The sequence below is a fragment of the Anas platyrhynchos genome, chromosome 2 (assembly GCF_047663525.1).
Source record: "Anas platyrhynchos isolate ZD024472 breed Pekin duck chromosome 2, IASCAAS_PekinDuck_T2T, whole genome shotgun sequence".
Classification (NCBI taxonomy): Eukaryota; Metazoa; Chordata; class Aves; order Anseriformes; family Anatidae; genus Anas; species Anas platyrhynchos.
The window spans coordinates 89053641-89074341 of record NC_092588.1 but is presented as its reverse complement, the minus strand read 5'-3'; the positions used below and the strand labels follow the sequence as shown (position 1 = coordinate 89074341).

At 37.8% G+C, this 20701-nt stretch overlaps 1 protein-coding gene and 2 long non-coding RNA genes across 5 annotated transcripts in view; 1 reads left to right on the top strand and 2 right to left on the bottom strand.

The window, feature by feature from the left end:
* Positions 1-317: 317 nt before the first annotated feature.
* On the bottom strand, positions 318-8279 carry LOC140001955 (uncharacterized). Its single transcript, XR_011807793.1, has 3 exons — positions 8024-8279; positions 7238-7383; positions 318-455 (listed from the first exon to the last, which is right to left on the bottom strand). It is a non-coding gene; the product is annotated as an uncharacterized lncRNA (long non-coding RNA).
* LOC110354327 (uncharacterized) overlaps positions 449-20701 on the top strand; it is a 36455-nt gene continuing 16202 nt past the window's right edge. Inside the window, exons 1-6 of one of the 2 annotated variants that reach the window (XR_011807789.1) lie at positions 449-1419; positions 4071-4190; positions 9435-9691; positions 10028-10120; positions 10863-11004; positions 12443-12663. This is a non-coding gene — a long non-coding RNA (uncharacterized lncRNA). The remainder of the gene's footprint in view (positions 1420-4070; positions 4191-9434; positions 9692-10027; positions 10121-10862; positions 11005-12442; positions 12664-20701) is intronic. The other variant, XR_011807790.1, reaches the window with a different exon arrangement.
* The window catches only part of CDYL (chromodomain Y like), a 103680-nt gene continuing 96788 nt past the window's right edge, over positions 13810-20701 (bottom strand). For both annotated transcript variants that reach the window (XM_027451619.3, XM_038174649.2), the window contains 2 exons: positions 16679-16822; positions 13810-15598 (listed from right to left, as the gene is read on the bottom strand). In XM_027451619.3, the coding sequence (XP_027307420.1) occupies positions 15440-15598; positions 16679-16822 (303 nt within the window). In that variant the 3' untranslated portion in view covers positions 13810-15439. The remainder of the gene's footprint in view (positions 15599-16678; positions 16823-20701) is intronic.

The window sequence follows — 20701 nt, the reverse complement described above, 5'->3', positions numbered from 1 at the left end:
CAGGGTGAAACAAGTCCTGTCTTTACCTGTCTGGGGGATGATGTAAGTGAAGGAAGTGGCATAGGTTTTATTCTGCTTAAGGCAAGACTGCGGTGTGCTGGAAAATGTGGCTCCATTTAGGTGGCAACATTGAAGAGAATAGAGAGATGAAGGGTAACTAAGGGTAACATGAAGCATTTGGTATATTTATAAAAATGTGAAATGGCTTTTCTTATTTAAAGAATGGTTGTGCATCATTGAAGGCTACAAAAGCAAAGTGGGAACATTCTTTCCAAATCAGGAGAAAAGCAATCCTTAGCGGTTGCTAATCTATTTATGTTCCAGTCATGCTCAGAGTGTGGCTTTGAGGGCTGAAGCTCTTGTAATTAATTGCCTGGAATATGTCATTCTGCAGCAAGATTCATTGTTCTCTTCTCCCCAAGAGGAAGGCTGAGATTTTTAGCTGTAGGACTTCCCTGTAAAACAAGCAGAGAGACATGGCTAAATTCCCATGTATTGTTTTGTGGAAACACTACTAATTATGGCTCCCATTACAAGCATGTCATTTCTATGTGATCTAGACAGAAATTGATGCATTTGGTGGGAAGCAGCCAATGCTTTATTCTGGGGATAATACACAGGCTTTAGGTTTTGATCCCTGTTGATAGAGGTCCTTAAACTTTGCAGAATCAGTAGGATGCTTATTTAGTTCCCTGGTTTCTCAAAAGGACTTTATTTTTAATTTTCTTTTTCTCAGCTTCTTCCTGCCAGGTTCCCTTTGCTATTCCCCAAGCAATGCTCAAAATATTTACACGCTATGCCAAATTAAATGAGAGTGAACTCAAAGCTCCGTGCCTGTGTGAAGATTTAGAGGGGCAAGATTCAGCAGGGACTGAGCATGCTTTCAAGAAGCTATGTAAGATATGGCTTCAAAAGGACCTTCAGCCCAACCTCACTTACATTACTTTGTATGGGAACCTTTCTCCTCTATGTCTTCCCTTCCCCTGAACAGAAATGAATGCATTTTTAAATAGTGAAGCATTCCTGTAGCTTCCTTTCAAGTCCCCGAGGTATTGTTGGCTGTGGGAACCTCCCTATATAGCTCCTGTGGAACTAGGAGCTTGGAGCATAGCCATGACACTTCCATGTAAGAAAGCACACATGCTCTGTGCAAAACTTTTCACTGATGTTGGTAGATTGGATGGAAAAGCCAATTTTTATCCTATAGATTCACTGCTTTTGTAAATGACAACCTACACCGACTTTTCTTACCTGGGAGCTGAAAGTGGAGTTGCTGTTAAGTTTCAACTGCATATGAGACTTTAGATCTGGAGGCTGTTCTCTCTGGTCCTTTGATGCATGGCCTGATCAAGTGAACTACATGCTGATGACCTCTAGGAAGAGGAGCTGTGAAGAACAGGCCTTTCTGCCTGTCAGAAGGTAGGTCTGTTGCATTCAAGACTGCTTTGGTACTTTGTAGTCTGAAGCAGCTATTTCTTTCTTTTCCTTACACCAGCATGGGTTGGTGGGTTGATTCAGAAAGTTCAAGTGCTCCTGGGTTTACTGGCATAATTTCTAAAACTGCTTACAGTGCTGAAACTGAGAAGTCAGCTGGGGAGACAGGCTTTGCTGCGGGCACAGGGCCTGCTCAGTGGCCCGCTTACCCTGCCCTTGGCCAGCAGTTGCCACAGCCTATGTAGATACGCAAGGAGGACTTGCTTCCAGGGAATATAAACTGTGGACGTCTGGCCTTTCTTCTGAAAGAGCAATCTGACAACTGTCATTCAAAGCTCTCAGCACTGGCAACTCACAGTTTAGTTTGCAAATAGTATACCTCCAAGAAGGTGGTGCTTCTGTTTGTTTGTTTGTTTCTTTCTTTCTTTTTCCTTGGAGAACAGTCATTTTGGGAATACCTGATATTTTCTGGAATACTCAAAAAATATGATTCAGAAACAAATTTCAGTAATGAATAACTGCAGTGGTAACACGGGGCAGATGTTTGAGGCTTTTTCAATAGCATAGAAATTGCTTTATGAAACAGATTTTGTCCAAAGTGTTTTAAGTGCTTGTCTGTGTAAGCGATGAGAGCAAGGTAAAAGCACCTCAGGTTCTTAAAAAGGCTGAAGTGTGCAAGCTCATACAATTACTGCTCTAAAATGTCTGTGGTGCCCTTATTCCCTCTCAATTCATTTCCATAAAAAAAAAAAAAAAAGCAAAAGTGGATAAAGGAAAGAAATAAAAGACCTTAGAAATTGGTCTTGGACTGAGATTAAACATAAAGTTTGTCTTGAAGGGAGATCTTAGTGATTGAGAAAAAGTTACAGTATTTTAATACTAAATTGAGTATTTTTTGAGTATTTCTTCTGTACTTCTTTTTGTGAACTCAGTAAGAGTCAAATGGATAGAAGAGGTCAGCATGTGTTAAGAAAGTTGATTTCAGTGCAGAAGGATATTTCCCATGTTCTTCCACAGTGTGCTGAATTTGGTAAAAATCAAGTGGTTATTGTACTTTTCTTAATGAAACAATAGCTTACTGTGCCAAATACTTCTACGTATGTCTAGATGTATTCCATTCCCAGTCAAACAAGAAGAGGAGATACTTCCCTAAAAGAAGACCTACAAATACCAGGATCTGTGCAAAAATGAAGAGGCTGGACACCACTGTAATAAGCACTCTTGGTTTCTTGTGTTACTATGGCAAGAAAATGCCCAGGAAAGGCACTTACTGTAAATTAACTACAATACTCTACAATACTCTGCCTTATAAATAAGTACAGTTGAGGATGGTATGTCTTTTGCCTAAATCATCTGGTGATGCTGGCCACTGGAGCTGTGTCCTCTCCTCTGCTCAAAGGTGTTCTGTGTGCCCCTGGGTAGGGGTTATTGACTCAGATTTTTTTGAAGAACTTTGTTTCCATTTAAAAGTAGAAATAGGTAGCTGCCTTGTTCTGGACTTTTGTTCTTTTGATTTCACAGTGTGTTTTTTGTTGTTGTTTTGGTTTTTTGATTTTTTTCTGTCTAATTTAACTCCACAAGATGTTTCACCACATCTGTAGTTTGGAAGTTACTACAGTCAGTTTTACTATGAGGAATAAACTTGATTCCTGATGTCTAAACCCTCCTGCATAAATTTCCTAGATGTTCTCAGTGAAGGATTCACTATTTGTGAATAAGAAAGAGGGAGTAGTGCAAATTCTGAGAACTTCACTGAAACCCTAACCATTTTTGATACTGAATGTGAAAGGCCCATAGTATACTACCAGCATTGTGTCCAGCACTCTAGTAATGTGCAGAGTCCAGCTCTGCTTTCCACCTTTCAGTGTTTCCAATCTTTTTTTGAAGAAAAACACAAACAAACAACACACTCAAAAGTGGCGAAGTTGCACAAAAGATTTTGCTGTTGCTAGAAAAGGAAGGATAGAGAGAAATGCACTTCAGTTTGGTTCATCCAAGCCAGTGCTTTCAAGTTTGTTTGGTTGTTCTTAAACAAGCTTCAGAAAGTTTGTCGATGCCCCATGGTTAGACACGTAGCCTGTTGCTTTGTGTCCCTGTAGCTGTTCTGAGTGTGTTATTGCCAGCTGAATAATGTCATATTTAACATTTTTTGGAGATTTTGGGCAAAGTACAAAAGGGATCTGTCATGCCTTGTTTTTCCTTCTTTTCTTCCCAAAGCATCTGGCTTGCCATGGTGATGGAAAAGGTTGGTACGTGGAAAATTCTGAGACCAACTGTCAAGAACAATAATTGTTTGAGATAGTGAAAAACTGTTTCAAGGTATTGTAAAGAGCTGGGGGAAGCTTTCTGGGAAGGGAATTGAAACCAGCCAAAGAGAAGTCTGGACTATTAAATTAATTAGCCTGTCATGAGGTTTTTGAAAGCAAAGATGGAGCTGTATTAGCATGTTGGCTTCATGGCAAGTGAGAGCTGGCTGGAGCCTGCTCATCTGCATGTAGTTTGGGGATGAATTAAAGTCTTAGAGCCCATGGGTTTTGTTGAAAAATGACATTTTGAAAGAGGCAAGTTGGCTGCTAGGAGTCGGAATCACAGCAGAGCCAAAATAAGCTTCATATTTCTTAACCCCTGTGTTACAGTGAACTCCGGATTTTCCCAGAAGATGTGCAAATGCAGATGGACTGAGCATTGTGAGCTGCCAGGTTTTAGTGAAAAGGGGAGAAGGAAAATAAACTACAGTTGTCCATTATGTAATACAGGTATGAAAAATACAGTTACTCGGACATGATAATGTGTACAAGGAAAAGGAGAAGGCAGCTATAGAATAAGGAAAAGAGCTAGAGATCTGAGTAAACTGAAGATTCAAGCTATGACTTCAGTGTTTGGCAGAATTCAGAAGAATAAATAAAGTACTGTGATGGTAGGGGGTTGGGGAAAAGAAAAGCATCAAGAGTAGCATAAGCAGCAAGTCTAGAGCTAGCGTGCTGTGCATTTTGTTAGTAGGCATCAAGTGGAATTTGTGGGAAAGATAGATAACAGCAAAAGAAACTATGGGGTCTGAATGAAGGCAACCAAAAGATTTGCTATGCTCCAGTCATTTTTGTACTCTGCTGTGAATCGGATGCAGCTCCACAGGACACTAAGGAAGAATGCTCAAAGACATAATGCTAGGAGAGAATTAGGCCTTCTTTTTATTAGAAAAGATGCAAATTGTGATGCAAAAAAATGTGATTTATGTGATTCTGAGTTTATGGGAAGCTGGAATCAAGGCCTGAGAAGCTAGCAAATTAAAAAGGCTCAAGGAGAAACAAAACTGGATCGAAGGGACTGCTTTTGTCTCGTGATTAAAAAATGATCATTAAGAAAGATGAACCTATTGAAGTTAGGTAGTACAATTTTCAGCAGCTTGTTGCCAAAAATGCTCATGTTCTACTTTGTGTATGTGTGAATAGGAGTTTAGGAGCCCAAACACCACAAGATTTGGGGTTTTGAAGAAATGCAGCGTGGTAACCAGCTCCAGGCAGGTCAAGCTAGAAGGGTACCAGGTTTCCAGCTCTCCTGCGTTCCAGTCAGTTCCGACTGACCCCTTCAGGTGGCAAATGGTTTTACACGTTATTTCTAGGAGCTCCTCTGAGCTGCTGTCAAGTTCTGCCTCGGGATTACTGGGAGATAATGGTAACACAGCAAAGAGGGCTGAAGGATGTTAAACATCCTTCAGGGTCTCCTGTTTCATAAGGTTTTTGCCTCTTCCCTCAGTAAACCTGAGAGACACCACTTTTTTTTTTTTTTTATAATAATTTTGTCTTTCCATAATGGTGTTATTTGATGAGGGGATGTATAGTTCCAGCTGTAGAAAGAACACTGGCATTCAGATGAAATCGTTGTATGCATGAAAAGCCTGTGCAGACCAAAAATTGAAATAATTGCACTCTTCCATCCTCTGTTTAAAAAATAAATAAATGTTTGTTTACAACACAGGACTTCAAGTAAAGCATGCCTGATATCTACCTTCAGAGTTCTTAAAACTGCTTGTGAAAGTTTCTCCCTCGCACATAAGCTTGGACCTTTAAAGTAAAGCTTCTGAAGCTGTGCCAGCAGGCCCTCCGTTGCAATTTTGTGAATGCTTCTGATCTTCAGAAGCATTGAATTCAGAAATTCTGCTGGGATAACACTGGGTCATTGTAACACAGGGATAAAATTGAGTTTAAAGTTGTCTTCATACAAAGTATTTGGGTGAGTTGTAAAACAACAACAACAAAAAAAAATAAAGGAAAAAAACATGGCTAAAACTCTTACAATGGGGAAAACCTTGTAAACTTATTGGGTAAATTGTCCATGCAGCATATACAAGTGAATACTGCATGTTGTGTATGTACAACAGCTGTTTGTGTGTTAGAAATACATTTAAAATAAGGATTTTTAAAACTTAGATCTAAGCAAAATTTATTTCCCATTTGCTTTTACTGATAGCTGTGTCTAAACCTCATGCTTACTGTTGGAAATATCAAACTTTGCTATCCTAGAGCAGTTCTAGGTTTTTAAATTACACAATTAGAGAAAAAAAAAATGGGGAGAAAATCTGTAGCTAAGATTTTGGAAAAGTTGGAGGTCATTTTGCCTTGCGTCAGAGCCATGCAAGCTGTAATACGCTTGTCAGTTAAACTGGTTCAGGGTTGTTTACCCATTCTGGGCACCCAGCCAGCCTAACTTACAAAACTGCAATTATCATGATTGCTAGGAATAGTTCCACTTCTTGCCTTGGATTTCTTGTGCCTTGCTCCTTTTCTTCTTCAAGGAAGTCTTAAATTTTCCTGTCAGTTCTGAGGAGACCCTGGTTTCCCCCTTAGGGGTTCCCACGGAGACACAGTTACGGGCTATCCAGCCCTGATAAATGCAGTCCTTCCACAGAGGGAGCAGCGAGCAACAGCCTCGCTTCTGGGGGTGAATCCCTGCTGGCCCCAGGCAAGAAAGCCAGGTTTTGCTGCAGGAGACCCACAACCGTCAGGTTTTTTATGGTTTTACACAATCTCTGAATCTTTCTCACAGACTGAGGTGCTTTGGCATTTGCCTTGTCCTCCATTATGTCCTCCACACCCATTTCTGTGGCAATTCCAGCAGTGGTTTGGTACACGTGTTGAAGTAATTTTCTGTGTCCCTTATCAAACCACAAACCGAAAAGAAAGAACTAGTACCAGGTGCTGGCTACCCAGCAGATTTTGGGCTGCAAGTACGGTGAGGTTGGAAGGCCCCTAGGATAATGCAGTGTTATGTCAGTGCTTCTGTCGGGTTCGTAGAAGACTCCACCTCCTCCCACGTGTGTGCCTTGGTTGGCTGTTTTGGCTAGACAAAGATGTGAAGCAGCTGGGCGTTAGTTATCAGGGAGAACATGTTGGAAGGGGCAGTTCCACGTTGCTGGTATGAGCTGGGGTTGTGGCTGCCTTAATCAGAAAGCCTGTGAGCTGGTGATAGTGTGTTTAGTGGGGAAAGTCATCCAGTCTGTAGCAAAGTTGTACTCTTGATGGTTTATCATCAGTGATTTGCAGTGTCAAGTATGGCAGCATTCGAGGCACTGTACACAGATGCCTTCATGCCGTGTTTTGAGTAGAGCTCCTGTTGTACTTGATAGGAGAAACAGGTATAAAAGAGCCTTGTTCTCAGTTGTCATTCTTGCAAGGGAACTGCCTCTCTCTTCTTGTGCATTACTTTTTTTTTTTTGTACATTCTGGATGTGTTCTTATTCTCCATTGTCCATGTAAAGAGTTCCAGTTTGTGAAGAGGCAGTGGTCTGAGCAAATCCAACACTTACCTTGCTTGTGCCTTGTACTACTGGGAACTGTGTCTTCAGTGATAACACATTTCTAGAGAGTGTGCTGTAGATCCTTGCCATCAGCACTGAAGCTCTTCTCAAGCACAGTTCCTCTTCATTGGCATGAACTTAGAGGAGCACCAGGACTGTCAGAGACAGGGAAATAATGGTGGGATGTCAAGTTATTGGGGATTACTGGCCAGAAATCTTCCTTCAGGGCACTTCCTGGGTTCAAGCCAATTTCTTGGAGTACAAAACTCTGCTGAGGACTTCCAAGGTCTCTGAATCTAAAGTCAGGGACTCTGTTTGTCTTTTCCTAAAAATTGGCAAAATTATTTTTTTTTCCTCAGCTAATCAACCTGTCTTGGGGAACTTCTGGAAATTTTTTATATGGCTTATTTGTTACATTATATATGTATAACGTTATGGACTGCGGTATTATTTGCTTGTTTATTTTTGAAAGTTCAGCAATGAAATTTGCTTTGCTTCATAGAAATTGGTGTCAAAACCTGACTTTTTGTCTTCCCCTGGATGTACGGACATACTTCGTCTGTATCTAGAATGGGATTTTCTGTGTCGGCATAAAGGAATGTGTAATTCCTTCATAAACACTCCAAAATGAAAGTGTGACTTCAATTATTCTTAGATGTGGTGCAATGCTGACTTTACAGCTGCTTCTGGGGATGTTACAGCTCAGCTCTTGAGATCACAAAGTTCAGTCTGCAGACTCCTATTTTGACATGACTGGTCACAAGGCCTACAAATCAAGCAAAAACAAAAACAAACCTCTTGTGGACATGGTTGCTTTCCTTTGCTTTCTTATTTTGTCTTATTTTGATCCTCTTGATTCAAGTGCTTGTCTCGTTCAGAAGCTCCCAGCATTACATTCTTGTTAATTTTGTTAACTGCTATTTAGAATCAAAAAATTATTTCAGAACTTATGTTCAGGACTTGCCACATTTCTAGCTCTAATCCCTGCTGCTCTTTCTGAGTGTAGAGCCCGGTGAGAGGGCTGGAGAGAACAAAGGGGAAAAAATATGGATGTGTCTGCCTTGTGACATTTGAACATAGTGTGCTTCTATGACATAGCAGTCCTGTGCCACAGCAGAGCTTACTGAAACCAACATGGAAAGAAAACTTACTTATTTGGTCATTTTTACATCATGGAGTGCAAGCACGGTTTCTGTAGATGTGTGTGTTTTAGTTATTCCTGGCTTAGCAATTTTTTTATTATGTTCTTTAAATAATAGTGTTTGACTAAAGATTCTCATCCAACCTGACAAGGTAAGTGAATTTCAAATACATTAGAAGTGTGAGGAGCAGCATTTGCATTTCACAGAAGTTGCTACTGGCAGTGGCCAGTTGGCTTAGCACATGGCTGGAGCGATGCTGAGGTGTGTCAGTGCCTGCTCGCACTGAGAAGGATGGTACTGTGAATTCGGTAAAATATTAATTGATAAGGAAGAGGCAGGGATGCTAAGCAAGACTTTGAAGAGTATTTATATTCTGGGCTTTGTCTAACAATCATGACATTTTGCTGGAGATGGAAGTATAGGGTCATAATGAATGAGTCTCAGAAAGAAGCATTTAGGAAATACTATTTTATTATAGCATTGTTAATTGACTTCTCACCTTGCAGTGTTATATTGTCTTTCTATAGTGTGTTTGGTAAGTTATATCCAGAGGATACACATAGCAGATTGTGTGAGCTGTTAGGTCCAATTTAACGTATTTTACTGTCTTATTCAGTAGCCGGTGTGGCTGCATTTCAGTATGACTGCCAGAAGCATTGCAGCTTGATTGATTAAGGCAGACCTCAGGCAAGAAAAAGGCAAAATTTTTAGAAGCTGCTGAGGTTAAAGCAATTCTTCAGGTATTATAAAAGGCATGTGTATTTGTTTTGTTTAAGTGTTTCAATCCTGTTTATCCTTGAAGAAACAAATAAGACTTTTTCTTTAGGCTTTTTACTAGAGTAAAAGATGATCCCCATCTTATCCAAAACACTCAAGTCACTCTGTGTTCAGCTCTGTTCTGGGTGATTTGGTACCTTTGAGCACAAGATGTTGGGTTCTCAAAAGATTAAAGCATGTAGTGTTGCAGAGCCTGATGATCCTTCAGCTCTAGCCATAAAGATCATTTGTGGATGATGTTTGTATCATTGGAAAATAAATACAAATTTATTTTATTTTCCCCACAGAAACACAGAACAGTTGAAGCTGGAGGAGACCTCTGGAAGTCGTTTGGTCCAACTCCCCTGCCCAAGCAGGGCCACCTGGAGCTGGTTGTCCAGGAGGCTTTTGAAGATCTCAACTCTCTCCAGGCAACCTGACATTGGAAAAAGCATTCCCTGATGTTCAGATGGACCCTCCTATGTTTGTGCTTACAGCCTCTTGCCCTGTCACAGGACACCACTGAAAAGAGCCTGGCTTCATCTTCTGTATACCCTCCATTCAGGTATTGCTATACATTGATGAATTCACCCCTTGGAGCCTTCTCTTTTCTCTGTTATCCCTCAAGCAGATATGAGGGTGGTTGAAGTCTCCCACGAGGACCAGGGACTGCAAATGTGAGGCTTGTCTGCATGAGTTTAGCTGTAGGTACTGATAACATACTCTACACTGATGGATTGAACAGGTAAATGTTCACCTGGCCTTTCTCTCCTCTAACATTAGGACTTAAGAAAGCATAACTGCTATTCCTTTATTTCTTCATGCTGCTGTTTTAAATACTTCCCTGCTCTGTCTTGGTGGTTACCAGTTTCCCTTATTTGTTTTATTTTTCCCTGTGCAGGAGGACTAAGGAGAACCAACAGGACTGTGTCACCATCACCTCATTTTGTATTGCACTTCAAAATCTTTACATGTCAAACTGCTCTACATCCTGGTAATGCCTCACAATGTTCTGTTTTTTTTTTTTTTTTTTTCTTTATTTCCCTGCTTGTGTTTGAAAGTCTGGTGTATGACAATCCACCAGTCATGTTCCTCAAGAGTAAGAAAAAAAAAATGCAGAGACCTGTAACTGAGGTATTCTCTAGAGAAATGTGAGCAGCTCTTCAGAACAGGTATATGACATGGTGATCTTATGCCATACAGGGGCTCTCATCCTGATGGCTACAGCTTCCTTTGGAAAGGAAAATTTACCTGTGTGCAGTCTTCAGTGTAACAGCACTCATGCTGCATGATCTAACATTGCCAACTCAGCCTCTGATATAGCACTGTAAGGCTGCCTGAGTGTTGACAGCTGCTGGCAGTTCCTTAGCATGGAAATTCATAAGGCTAACTGTAATTGAGTTGAGAGGTATCACCTTCCTCCTACTCTCATCAAAGGTGTACTTGTCAAAGCCCAGATGAACACGAAGTACTTCAACTTCCCACCAACAAGCCAGGTAGATTATTGGCTCGATTCATTGAAGAGCATCTCTCCCATCCACTCAGCCAGAAATGTTTTGTTTATGGCCCTGATCCCTAGATGTTTGCAGTCCTATTTTTCCCCACTGTTTAGATAAAGTATGAAATAGTGGAGCACTGATGTATTTCAACACCTTTTTCAATTGCTTTCAAATAAGCCTAGCTTCAACAAAAGGATCTCACCTAAAAAGGGGATTAAATTCTTCTTTTTTTTTTAGAACAATAATGGTGCGGTTTCTGGAGCACAGAGAAGTACCCTTTAGCAACATCAGCAATCCAGTGAAGGACTTCTTGAAGGAAACTGCTTGAAATCCAGGCTTTAAGCAAATGAGTAACTTGGAACAAAGAAAAGACCTCAAGGTAAGTTCAGCTTTTGAAATTAGCCCCAAATACCTTTTGTTGTAGGTTAACTTATCTAGAGCTAAAACCTTGCTATAGTTTCTGTTTTTCCCAAAGTAACAAATCAAGAGAAGGTGTGGCAGGTGGCTTTCCTACAGTTCCAAGTACGTTCAAATCATGTCTTCCTGGTACTGTTTCCTGACCAGGAGAAAAGTAACTTTATTTAATTCCAAAACTAAATTTGATTGTAATGGAACTTTTTGTGCAGTAAGCATACACAAAGGCCTGCCCAGTTCAATTGCCAGTACTTAACCCGTTGCTGTTTGCTACTGCCTGTGATAGTACCTTCTTCAGGAGAACTAGAATGTCCCAGAGAGATTCCTAGACTGTACTATTAAGGTTCCTGTCATACTTTGATATTTCAGCACCAACACTGATAGTTGCTTTCTCATTTGTCTCTAGTGAATTCTGAATTCCTTACAGAGCATGGATTGTGTAATACAGTAAAGCACTTACAGTAGCAGACAGTCTTGACAGGAGCCTTAGGGGTCAAGACTGAGCCAGGTTAAAGCTAACTCAAGTTCCTATTCCAGTACCATCTTTCCAAATTCTACTAGCCATTGGCTAGATGTCTGACACCTAAGCAGGTTTTGTGATTTGTCTTTGTGCCTGAAGGGTAAAAAAAAAAAAAAAAAAAAGTTTCTTCCTTGTTTAAAAAAAAAGAAAAGAAAAACCACAAAAACACCATATGGAAGTTCTCTCAGACATTCAGAAAGATATCGTTTCTATGTTCTTAGCACCTGGGTCCAACAACCTATGAGGCTCCAAAATTTCCTAGAACAAGTTGTTCACACTCCAGTACATCAGTACCAGAATCAGCATAGAAAAGGCATCTTAAAGTGCAACTGCTTTTGTGAAGTTACAACTCCAAAAAAGTGCCTTAGAAGGTAATGCTGGCTTCAGCAGTCTTTCCACCCTTGTCCTTGGGCCCAGTCAATCCCTTGTGGCTGCAGCTGCATTTAAGGACCAGAAGCTAGATCTGATTCTTCAGGCTTATTTACCTATGCAGTATTGCAAGCTTGTGTAGAACAATACAAGCCTCAGCAGCGAAACAGGCTAAACAAAGACCTGACTTCTGTGAAGAAAAGCACAGAAAACACTAATTTTAAAAGGTCTTGAGTCACTTTATATGATCTCATGATTGATTGATTGCTATTAGAAGGCCATCATTTTGCTGTCTTTTATTCTGTTATGGTTTTCTAAAAACTAAACTACCCTTAATGTTGTTCCATTCAAATATATGGTCCTCAGTTGTGTGGGTTGGAGGACTTTAATTTTAGCTGCTGTCAAAAAAAAAAAAAAAAAGTTCTGTGTTACTTATTAGATATTTGGTAGAAAATCTTCACAGTGTTGCCACTTTTCCTCACAAGTGCTTTTTTTTTTTTTTTTTCCCCTGAAGTGTTTGGAAACCTGTAAACTTTTCAAAAATCATCATTAATAGAATTCAAGCCCTGTAAGAAGAGGCAGCCATGGAAGATTCACATACCTGCAACTATTGGAGGTAGCTTTTGTGGACTGATAGTGCAGCAATTCAGATGTGAGGGGAATGTGAAAAACAGGTACACTGCATTTTACTTCAGTACCTGATGCCTACCTTGCTGGATGGGCCTCTCCTGTTGGGTAAGATGTTCAGTTTACATTGCTTCCACATATTCATCTTAGAGACACTAAAATAAAAAAACTACCCTGTTTACTCCCTATATGACCTCTTCAGTACAAATGCCTTAGTAAGGTATTACTAAGATTTACTATTTCTGCTGAATGCTTCTCATCTTAAATGAAAACATCCTCAGAACCTCCACAGGTAAGTTGTGCATATCAGTAACAATTGCACACTGAGGATATTTCCTGACCTATACCTAAGAGAACTGGACAGAACTTTCCTATAGAAATGATATCTCTATAGTCCGATATATACAAAAGTATGCCATTAATGAATGACAGCATATTTTTAATAGTGTAAAGTTAGTTACTGGTTCTAATATAAAGGTAGGGCAATTGCGCAGTGACACAGCTATGTAGCTGTGGCAATGACTATACAAAGCGGTCTGAAGTAAGGACTTTTTCTCATTTATTCACAGCTTAATATGCAAATTGAGTCATAGTAACAGCCTGACTGAAAGTAACAACACAAAATGAAGCAAATGGAATTATTTTTTTCATTTGAATTGCCTACATGTTCAACTGATATAATTCTTCTAAATATTTCCAGATCTAGCTGGCTGTTTCAGTGAAATTTATTCATGGTTAAGAATAGCATACATAATCCTCAAGCTGAAATAGATGCAATCTATGCCCAAATTCTTCTTCAAGCTGCAAGAAAAGGGATGTGAATATCAACTTGAGTCAAACTCAAAAATGTTTAACATTACAGAACTTTCTGTAATGTATCTTTCTTTCTCCCTTTCAATATAATCAAATTCAGGTAGGGAATCCTCACTTTCTTTACCACAGAATTATTGCGAAAATGATACATTCTTAAGAGATATGAAAGAGTATTCAGTAATTTTTTTTGCAAACTGTAACAAAAAAAATAAGAATCAAATGACTTATTGAATGTTGTCTTCCTATCAACCTTATCTAAGAGAAAATATCTATATAGTTTAAAAAAATTAATTTTCAACATTTCAATGGGAACTGTTAAGAGCTTATATACATTTGACAGAATAAAACCTTAATATTAAAGTCTCTAATTTGCAACATTTATGCATCTCTTTCTTTAAAATCAGAACTGTCTTTGAAAAATACAACTATATAAGAACCGCATTTAAAATGTGTTAAGAAATATTAGTTTTATTTAACCAGTTTTCACAGCTGAATATTTATTCTATAAAAACTTTACAGATTGTACAGTTTATATATAGTTTAAACTACTAGAACAAAAAAGTAGGTCCCACAGATGCAAAAATACTGTACCAATCCAAGGTAAAGGCAGATTTACACACTGTACAGCTCTCCACTGGGAAGGGGAGGTGGGTCAGTTCCAAGTTAAAAACTTCAAAACTGTACAAAAATAAGGTTTGATTTCTTTTTCATTCTTCATAATACATTCATTAAGATTGCAAGCACAGATACCCAAGTAATTATAGATATCTGCAGTCAGGAATCAATAACCACTCCTGAAAGGAATGCAAAATAGGTCTATTTACACAGGGCACTCTTTTACACCATACTGTATATAGTGTATATTTAAAATAATAAAAAAGCATAGACAAAGAACATTAAACATCTAATATAAGGTAGTTTTTTTAAATTTTTTTTTTTTACTTAATAGTGTGCCAAAAGAATTTTAACTTATTAAATAATATATTCTAAGTGAACCTAAAATTTATGAACATAAAATGCATTTTTGGTGTAATACATCAATTAAACCAGCAAATAGGAAAAAAAAATGTATATAAAGTAGTATTCTCACCCAGCAACATAAGCACTTATGTAGTTATTAAAAAAAAAAAAAAAGAAAGAAACAGAGGCTATTAAAAAACCACTAAACTAACTTATAACTTAGGATATTCATACATAGATATTCAGTGATTCACTAATACTGCAAAACAAGCTTTTTTTGTCTTTTTTTCCTTCCCCCTCCACTTCCCCTCATTCCCCTTCCCCAAGAGACAGTGGTTTCTTCATGCTGTCTGGGTAAGAATTAAACGTATTCCTGCCACCTTCTTCCCACCCCTCTATACCTCCCCCCAGAAAAAAAGCATAGAGTGTTTTCTTAGCATTAATCCTGAGCACACTCTCTTTTGGGGGATTTTTGTGATTTAATCTTTCTGGAGTTCAATTCTGAAAAAATTTAGAGTGTTCCATTAGTTGAGGTATGTCAACCTTCTTCTGAGACAATGCCTTACATCTGAGCTGATTTGTTGGGCAGTGAAAGTAAGGGCTGGCTAATACCCGTTTCAGTTCTGTATTCTAATGAAAAAAGAAAAGCGTTATTCCAGACTTCCCTGCCACACAGAAAATAAATGCAACACCATTCACTTTTTAATCCATTCTCTATTTGATACAGTACTAGCCAAAGATAACAAAAACTATAGCCTTTAAAGAGATGTTTGGTAGTGCACTCTATAATTTTTTAGCTTCTTGTGTGTGTGTGTCTACATACACACTCTCACACATTATATATATATATACTTATATATAAAAAGTTTATATATATATATGCACACACATTATGTATGTGCATATATACATGTAACAATCAGGGAGAAAGGAGTTTTGTTCAAATTTAAGTGATACAGTACTTTTAAACCCCTTGACAATAAAAGGTGGGGGAAGTTCCACTGCTGTTCCCAAGCTGAGCAAGGGGTGAGTTTATATAGGATTTTAAATGGGCATATGCTGTTTGCCCTGATGTCCAAGAAATACAATTCCAGTGTCAATGGGCATCTCATCAGAACTCATCAATTTTCCTCTGCAGGTATTTTAACATTGAGTCCATCCCTTGTGCTGAGCCCCAGATTTTCTTCAATACTTCACACTCCTTTTCATTTGCTTGTTCCAAGTCCACCTTCATGATATTACGTACTAAAGCTTTGGATTCTTCAAGTACCTAGGTGAATAGAGAAGAGAGTTTGTTCAGTATTACAGGAGAACAGAGCAACTTGTGTGCTCACAGTGTTTTTTTTTTTTTTTTTTTACAGCCATGAAGTTGATTATAAATTTAATCAATCTTATCACTTATCAATCTTTTCATATACTATAACCCTATGGATCCTTGCTCAGTCATACAGTTTCCTTTACCTTATACCAACACAACTTAATAAAGCACAAAAATACAAGCCATTATGAAAATAATAACCATAAATACGCATACATATACGTGATTTTATACTGGTAACTAGAGAAAACGCCAACTCCACTTTGGTGAAGGCCAACTATAAAACTATTAACCAAAACTGCTCTAATAACCAGGCAGACATTGACGCTTAAATAATAGTATCTAAAATAGACCAAAAAAAAAAAGTCTCAAGTTTGCTTCTTCACTTAGAAGACTATTATTCTGTTTCAAAGTCTAGCATTTCTAATGCACAGAACAGTTGATTTGTACTTTCTCTTCCCATAAAAAAAGCATCAAATTTTGGTAGTTCCAGCTGTCATGCAACTGCCAGTAGCACACAAAACCATGAATGCCTATGCATCATTGGTAAAATTGTAAGTTCAGCCTAATGACAAAGGCTGCATTTTTCTATGTTTACAAATATTTCTTTAAGTTACCAATTTCCTTATTAATTTAAATCACAACTCAAGATACCATTTCTATTCAGTTCTCAGGGCAACTGTTTCTTATGTTAATTAGGGTAAGTTGGATTTACATGCCATACCATTTATACTTAAATTAAAAACAAAGTATATTTATAAAGTAGCCCAATGTTATGTTATGTTCTTAACCACAATATATTAACGCATATGATAAAGAGAAGTAAGATACCTTTTTTAAAAAAAAAACAAACAAAACCACAAAACAAGATATGTTCAAATGTTAAAAGGCATTAATATTTCTAAAATGTGGTCCTCATGTTATGAAACTTTTTTTTTTAAGGAGAACATGATGATATAAGTCTAATAATAGATTAATTTTAATTTATCTAATTATAAGAAGCCTTATTGTTAGAAAATAAAGGGCACTTACAACTGAATTACATGCGACAAGTTCCTTAATTCGAACCATTACTTCTTGTGTGAATGTTCCTGGCCAAAACACTTGAGAGACGAGTCCTTTGGCACAAGCTTCCTGCGCAGTCAACTTCCTCCCACTGAACAACATTTCATTGGCCTGAAGGGATAAAAAGTTACTTCTGGTATGAAATGTAATGAGACAAAACTCTTTAAAAGAAAAATGCTCAAAACAAATAAGGAAAATGCCTGCACTATTTTTGAAGTACTTTGATTATGGCTCTTCCAACTTTTAATTATTAAAGAAAGACAAAGACTTGCCTACAGATGGTTTGGTCAATGCTGTTGACTATACTACTTCAATAGTTATAAAAATACAGACGCCTATGATTAGGCATGAAAAGCATAAACATCTTTCGTCATTTCCTAGTCATGAGTGTTGATAAGCTCCAGCTTTCTTGGAGTATTTCAGAGTTGATTAACTATATATGTAGGAATATGTTACAATGCCTGACAGGCCTGTAAAGTGATACTGAAGTCGCTTGCCTTTTAGTTGTAGCAACTAAATCCTTCCTAAAAAGTCTACATTATCTGTAAGTTATAGAGATAAGCCAGTTTTGGTAGTAGACCTCCTGGGAACCGACAGTCTTGGAAGGAACACAAAGTTAAATATTTTGCAGCTTTTTTTTTTTCTTTCAATAATGAATATTTTTGAAGTCTAATTATATGGTTTATTTTGAGCCCATCTCAAAGGTCTCCAGCACGATAGTATTTCATTTATGATGCAGCATTTGAAATAGCTGGCTCATCTTAGAGTTCAATGTACAAAATCCACTTAAGTGAACAGGATATAATCCAAATATTCCCATTTATTTAGAAGTTCACTATTGAACTGAAATTCTTTCTAAATAGCAGCCTTACTAAAAACCAAAACCAACCAAAAAAAAAAAAAAAGAAAGAAAAACCCACCCACTTATTTAAGACCTTACACACAGTTTAAAAGCATTAATAAAAGGTGTGGAATAGAGTAATATATTGTATGCAGTTTTTCTCTAAGTCTGTAAATTGTTTTGATTTGCAATCACACTCTTCACTATTTAACAGCTTCCCTGTTAAAATATCACCCTGCAACCATTCATGCTTATGCTTTAATTCTACCTTTTTTGACATTACATAAACACCTAAACTTTTTGTTTGCCTTGGCATTTGCACAGAAAGAGCCAGTGAAGGATTAAAAACTCAGAGCAATTGTCAACCTTGAAAAAATCAGTTTTACTGTTTTTTTAAATGACTGATTTACATTGAAAATATGACAAAGCTATCACTGGACACTTGGAATATGGGGAATGAGGCTGTTAGAGAAATCTAAGCACTCAGCTGTCTATTACGTGCCCCTTTGTAATGAAATACAAAACTTGCATTCTAGTGGCAGCTTGGTTACTGACTCCTAGTCCATTAGAGGCTTGTATAAAGAGGTTGTTTTTTTTAGGATTTTTAAAAATAACGTTTATTACATCTTCCATAACTTAATATAGAGAATTGTGATTCACATTTATTATTATTATTTAAAAGTCAAACCAAAGGCATAAGTTATATATCCCTGTAGTTATACTTTCTCTGAAAGGTTCCAGCAAACAGAAGTATCACAACTATGTCTTCTACTTTTCCAAATTATTTATGAATGATACTGACTTGAAACACTAGCCAAAGATCAGTGATCTATACAAGTTAGACTGAAAAATAAGAACAGATTTTCCTACGGAAATTGAGAAAAAAATCCAAAATAATTTCAAAAGATACTTGGTATTGATGATCAAAACGTGAAGTCAATCTATTGGGGGTTAGGAAACTCAGAAATTTTAAGTTCACTGGTGAGTTATATTTTCTTCACAAGCATCTTTGATAATGAGGTTAAAAAAAATTAATGCTATAAAACCTTTTTTTTTTTTTCCTCCTAAGACTCATTTCTCCTGAATGTGAAAACAACAAACACTAGTGGTGCAGTTATCTGATTTCTGCAAGCTGTAATGCAGCGTTAGCAGAAAGCCTTACATGAAATGAGCACTCTCATTAGTGTTTTCAGCTGACAGATTTTGAAGGGGAATGTTTCACTTTTGATCTACATACAGCGTATGCCGGAGACCCACCACTAAACAAGTTTTAGAAGGCATGATTAGATGACTATCTGTGGTGAAATTTAACACATTTGTTGCTTACTTTCCAAGAAACATAATACAGCAATAGAAATGAAGATGATAAAAATAATTAATACCACATTCTCATTACCAACTCTTATTTTCTATTTAGTTTGTCTTTCTCCTTCCACTGTGAAATCCTCATGCTTCACTAGGACACCCACTGGTCTCAGTTTCCCTCTATTTACAGCAAGTGCCGTGAGGCTCATGTGCAACCTCCCATGCAAGCCCACAGGCCCTTGCTGCCACAGAGCGCCTCAGCTCTCCCATGCTCCCAGTACAGTTGAGAGGCAGCCGGTCTCTACAGTGCTCAAGATCCTGGCTCTGATGTAAACTATACACACTAGGAAACGTGAATCCCTCATGACTGACAGAAAAGCTTAAGTCATACTGCCACACATGCTAAAGACTGACACAAAAACCCAGCGTGTGAAACTTGATCATACAGCTCCTGTGCTTTATGGCTAGGACCAAAAAAAAAAAAAAAAAAAAAAACCACAGCAAGAGCTCCACAGCACATACGCATTAACACAGCTCCCAAAACAGCCTGCACAATCTCTATTCTAGATTGCTTTCAGAACTCAAAAGCAAAGTTTAAGAATCCTTCTGAGATTCCTGGTATTCCCAGTATAGAGTCAGTTTTGAATCCTGAGGTCTGGGCTTTAAATTTCCCGCAGTAGTGAACTTTATGTCAAACATGTTCTGTGAAAAAAAGCTCCATGACAGACTGCTCAACAACCAAGATCGACCCGGTCAGGAAAGATATTTCCAACAAGCTTGCCACTGAACATTTCTACATAGTTGCTGCTTATAAAAAGAACACACTGAAACTGACTTAAAGCATGGGACTTTCTCTAATACATTTATAGGTAGCACTGGAAGCTTTACATATAAGTCTTTAACAATGAGAGCACTCACAAAGGCACATGAAAGAGTATGCTAGGGAAGAGCTTCTTGTGTTTTCATACAAATTCTGAAGAAAGCAAAAGTAACAACCACAAATCTCTAAAGGACAGGGATGGATGGAACGGATGGATGAATGGATGAATGAATGGATGGATGGCCAAATAAAAAGGGAAAGGAACAATCAGTAGTTTGTAGCACACTAAGATATTAAAGACACTCTTACAACTATTAATCTGTTTCAATTACCTTCTTCAATTACCTTGTCTTCTATACTAAATCTGGACATCACACAATTAGTTATAAGATCTGTTCAAACTGATGCTTTTAATATATCAAAATCGTATTTTTAAATCAATAAATGCCTATAGGGAAAAACTGGATTTTATTATAAACTATTATTTAGGAACAAACATATATCTGCAAGCACTTGTTTCATACTGTTACTATTCAGTTTCAATTAGAATGGGATGTAGGTCTCAGCTTTCAAGGAATGCAGCATAAAAATAGTAAACAACATTAAAATAATGTAGATAAGAGATTTTTAATTAGCTTTTTTGTTACATGTAATTCTTTCATCTAATTGGAAAGTGAGAAAAAAGAGAAACTTAAATAACGTGTGGCTTATAGCTTCAGCAACAATGCAAAGCATAACCAGTTACTTCAACCCAGAATTACTGTAAATACAGAGTACAAAACTAAAACAAATAAATCACAAGGATGATTTGGACTGAGTATTACCTGCATAACATGCTCATATTAAGTATCAGCAGAGGCCTACAAAGAAGGGAAGTTCAACACAACTTCTTGAGCATAATGGGTGCATGAAAGCTGAACTGACTATTTTGCAAACTAGCACGAGACTGCTGATAGCTGGTGGTACAGGGCCTGCTATGTAAGTGCAGACCAGCCCGCTCTCTGCTGCGCTCCTTGATGCTGTA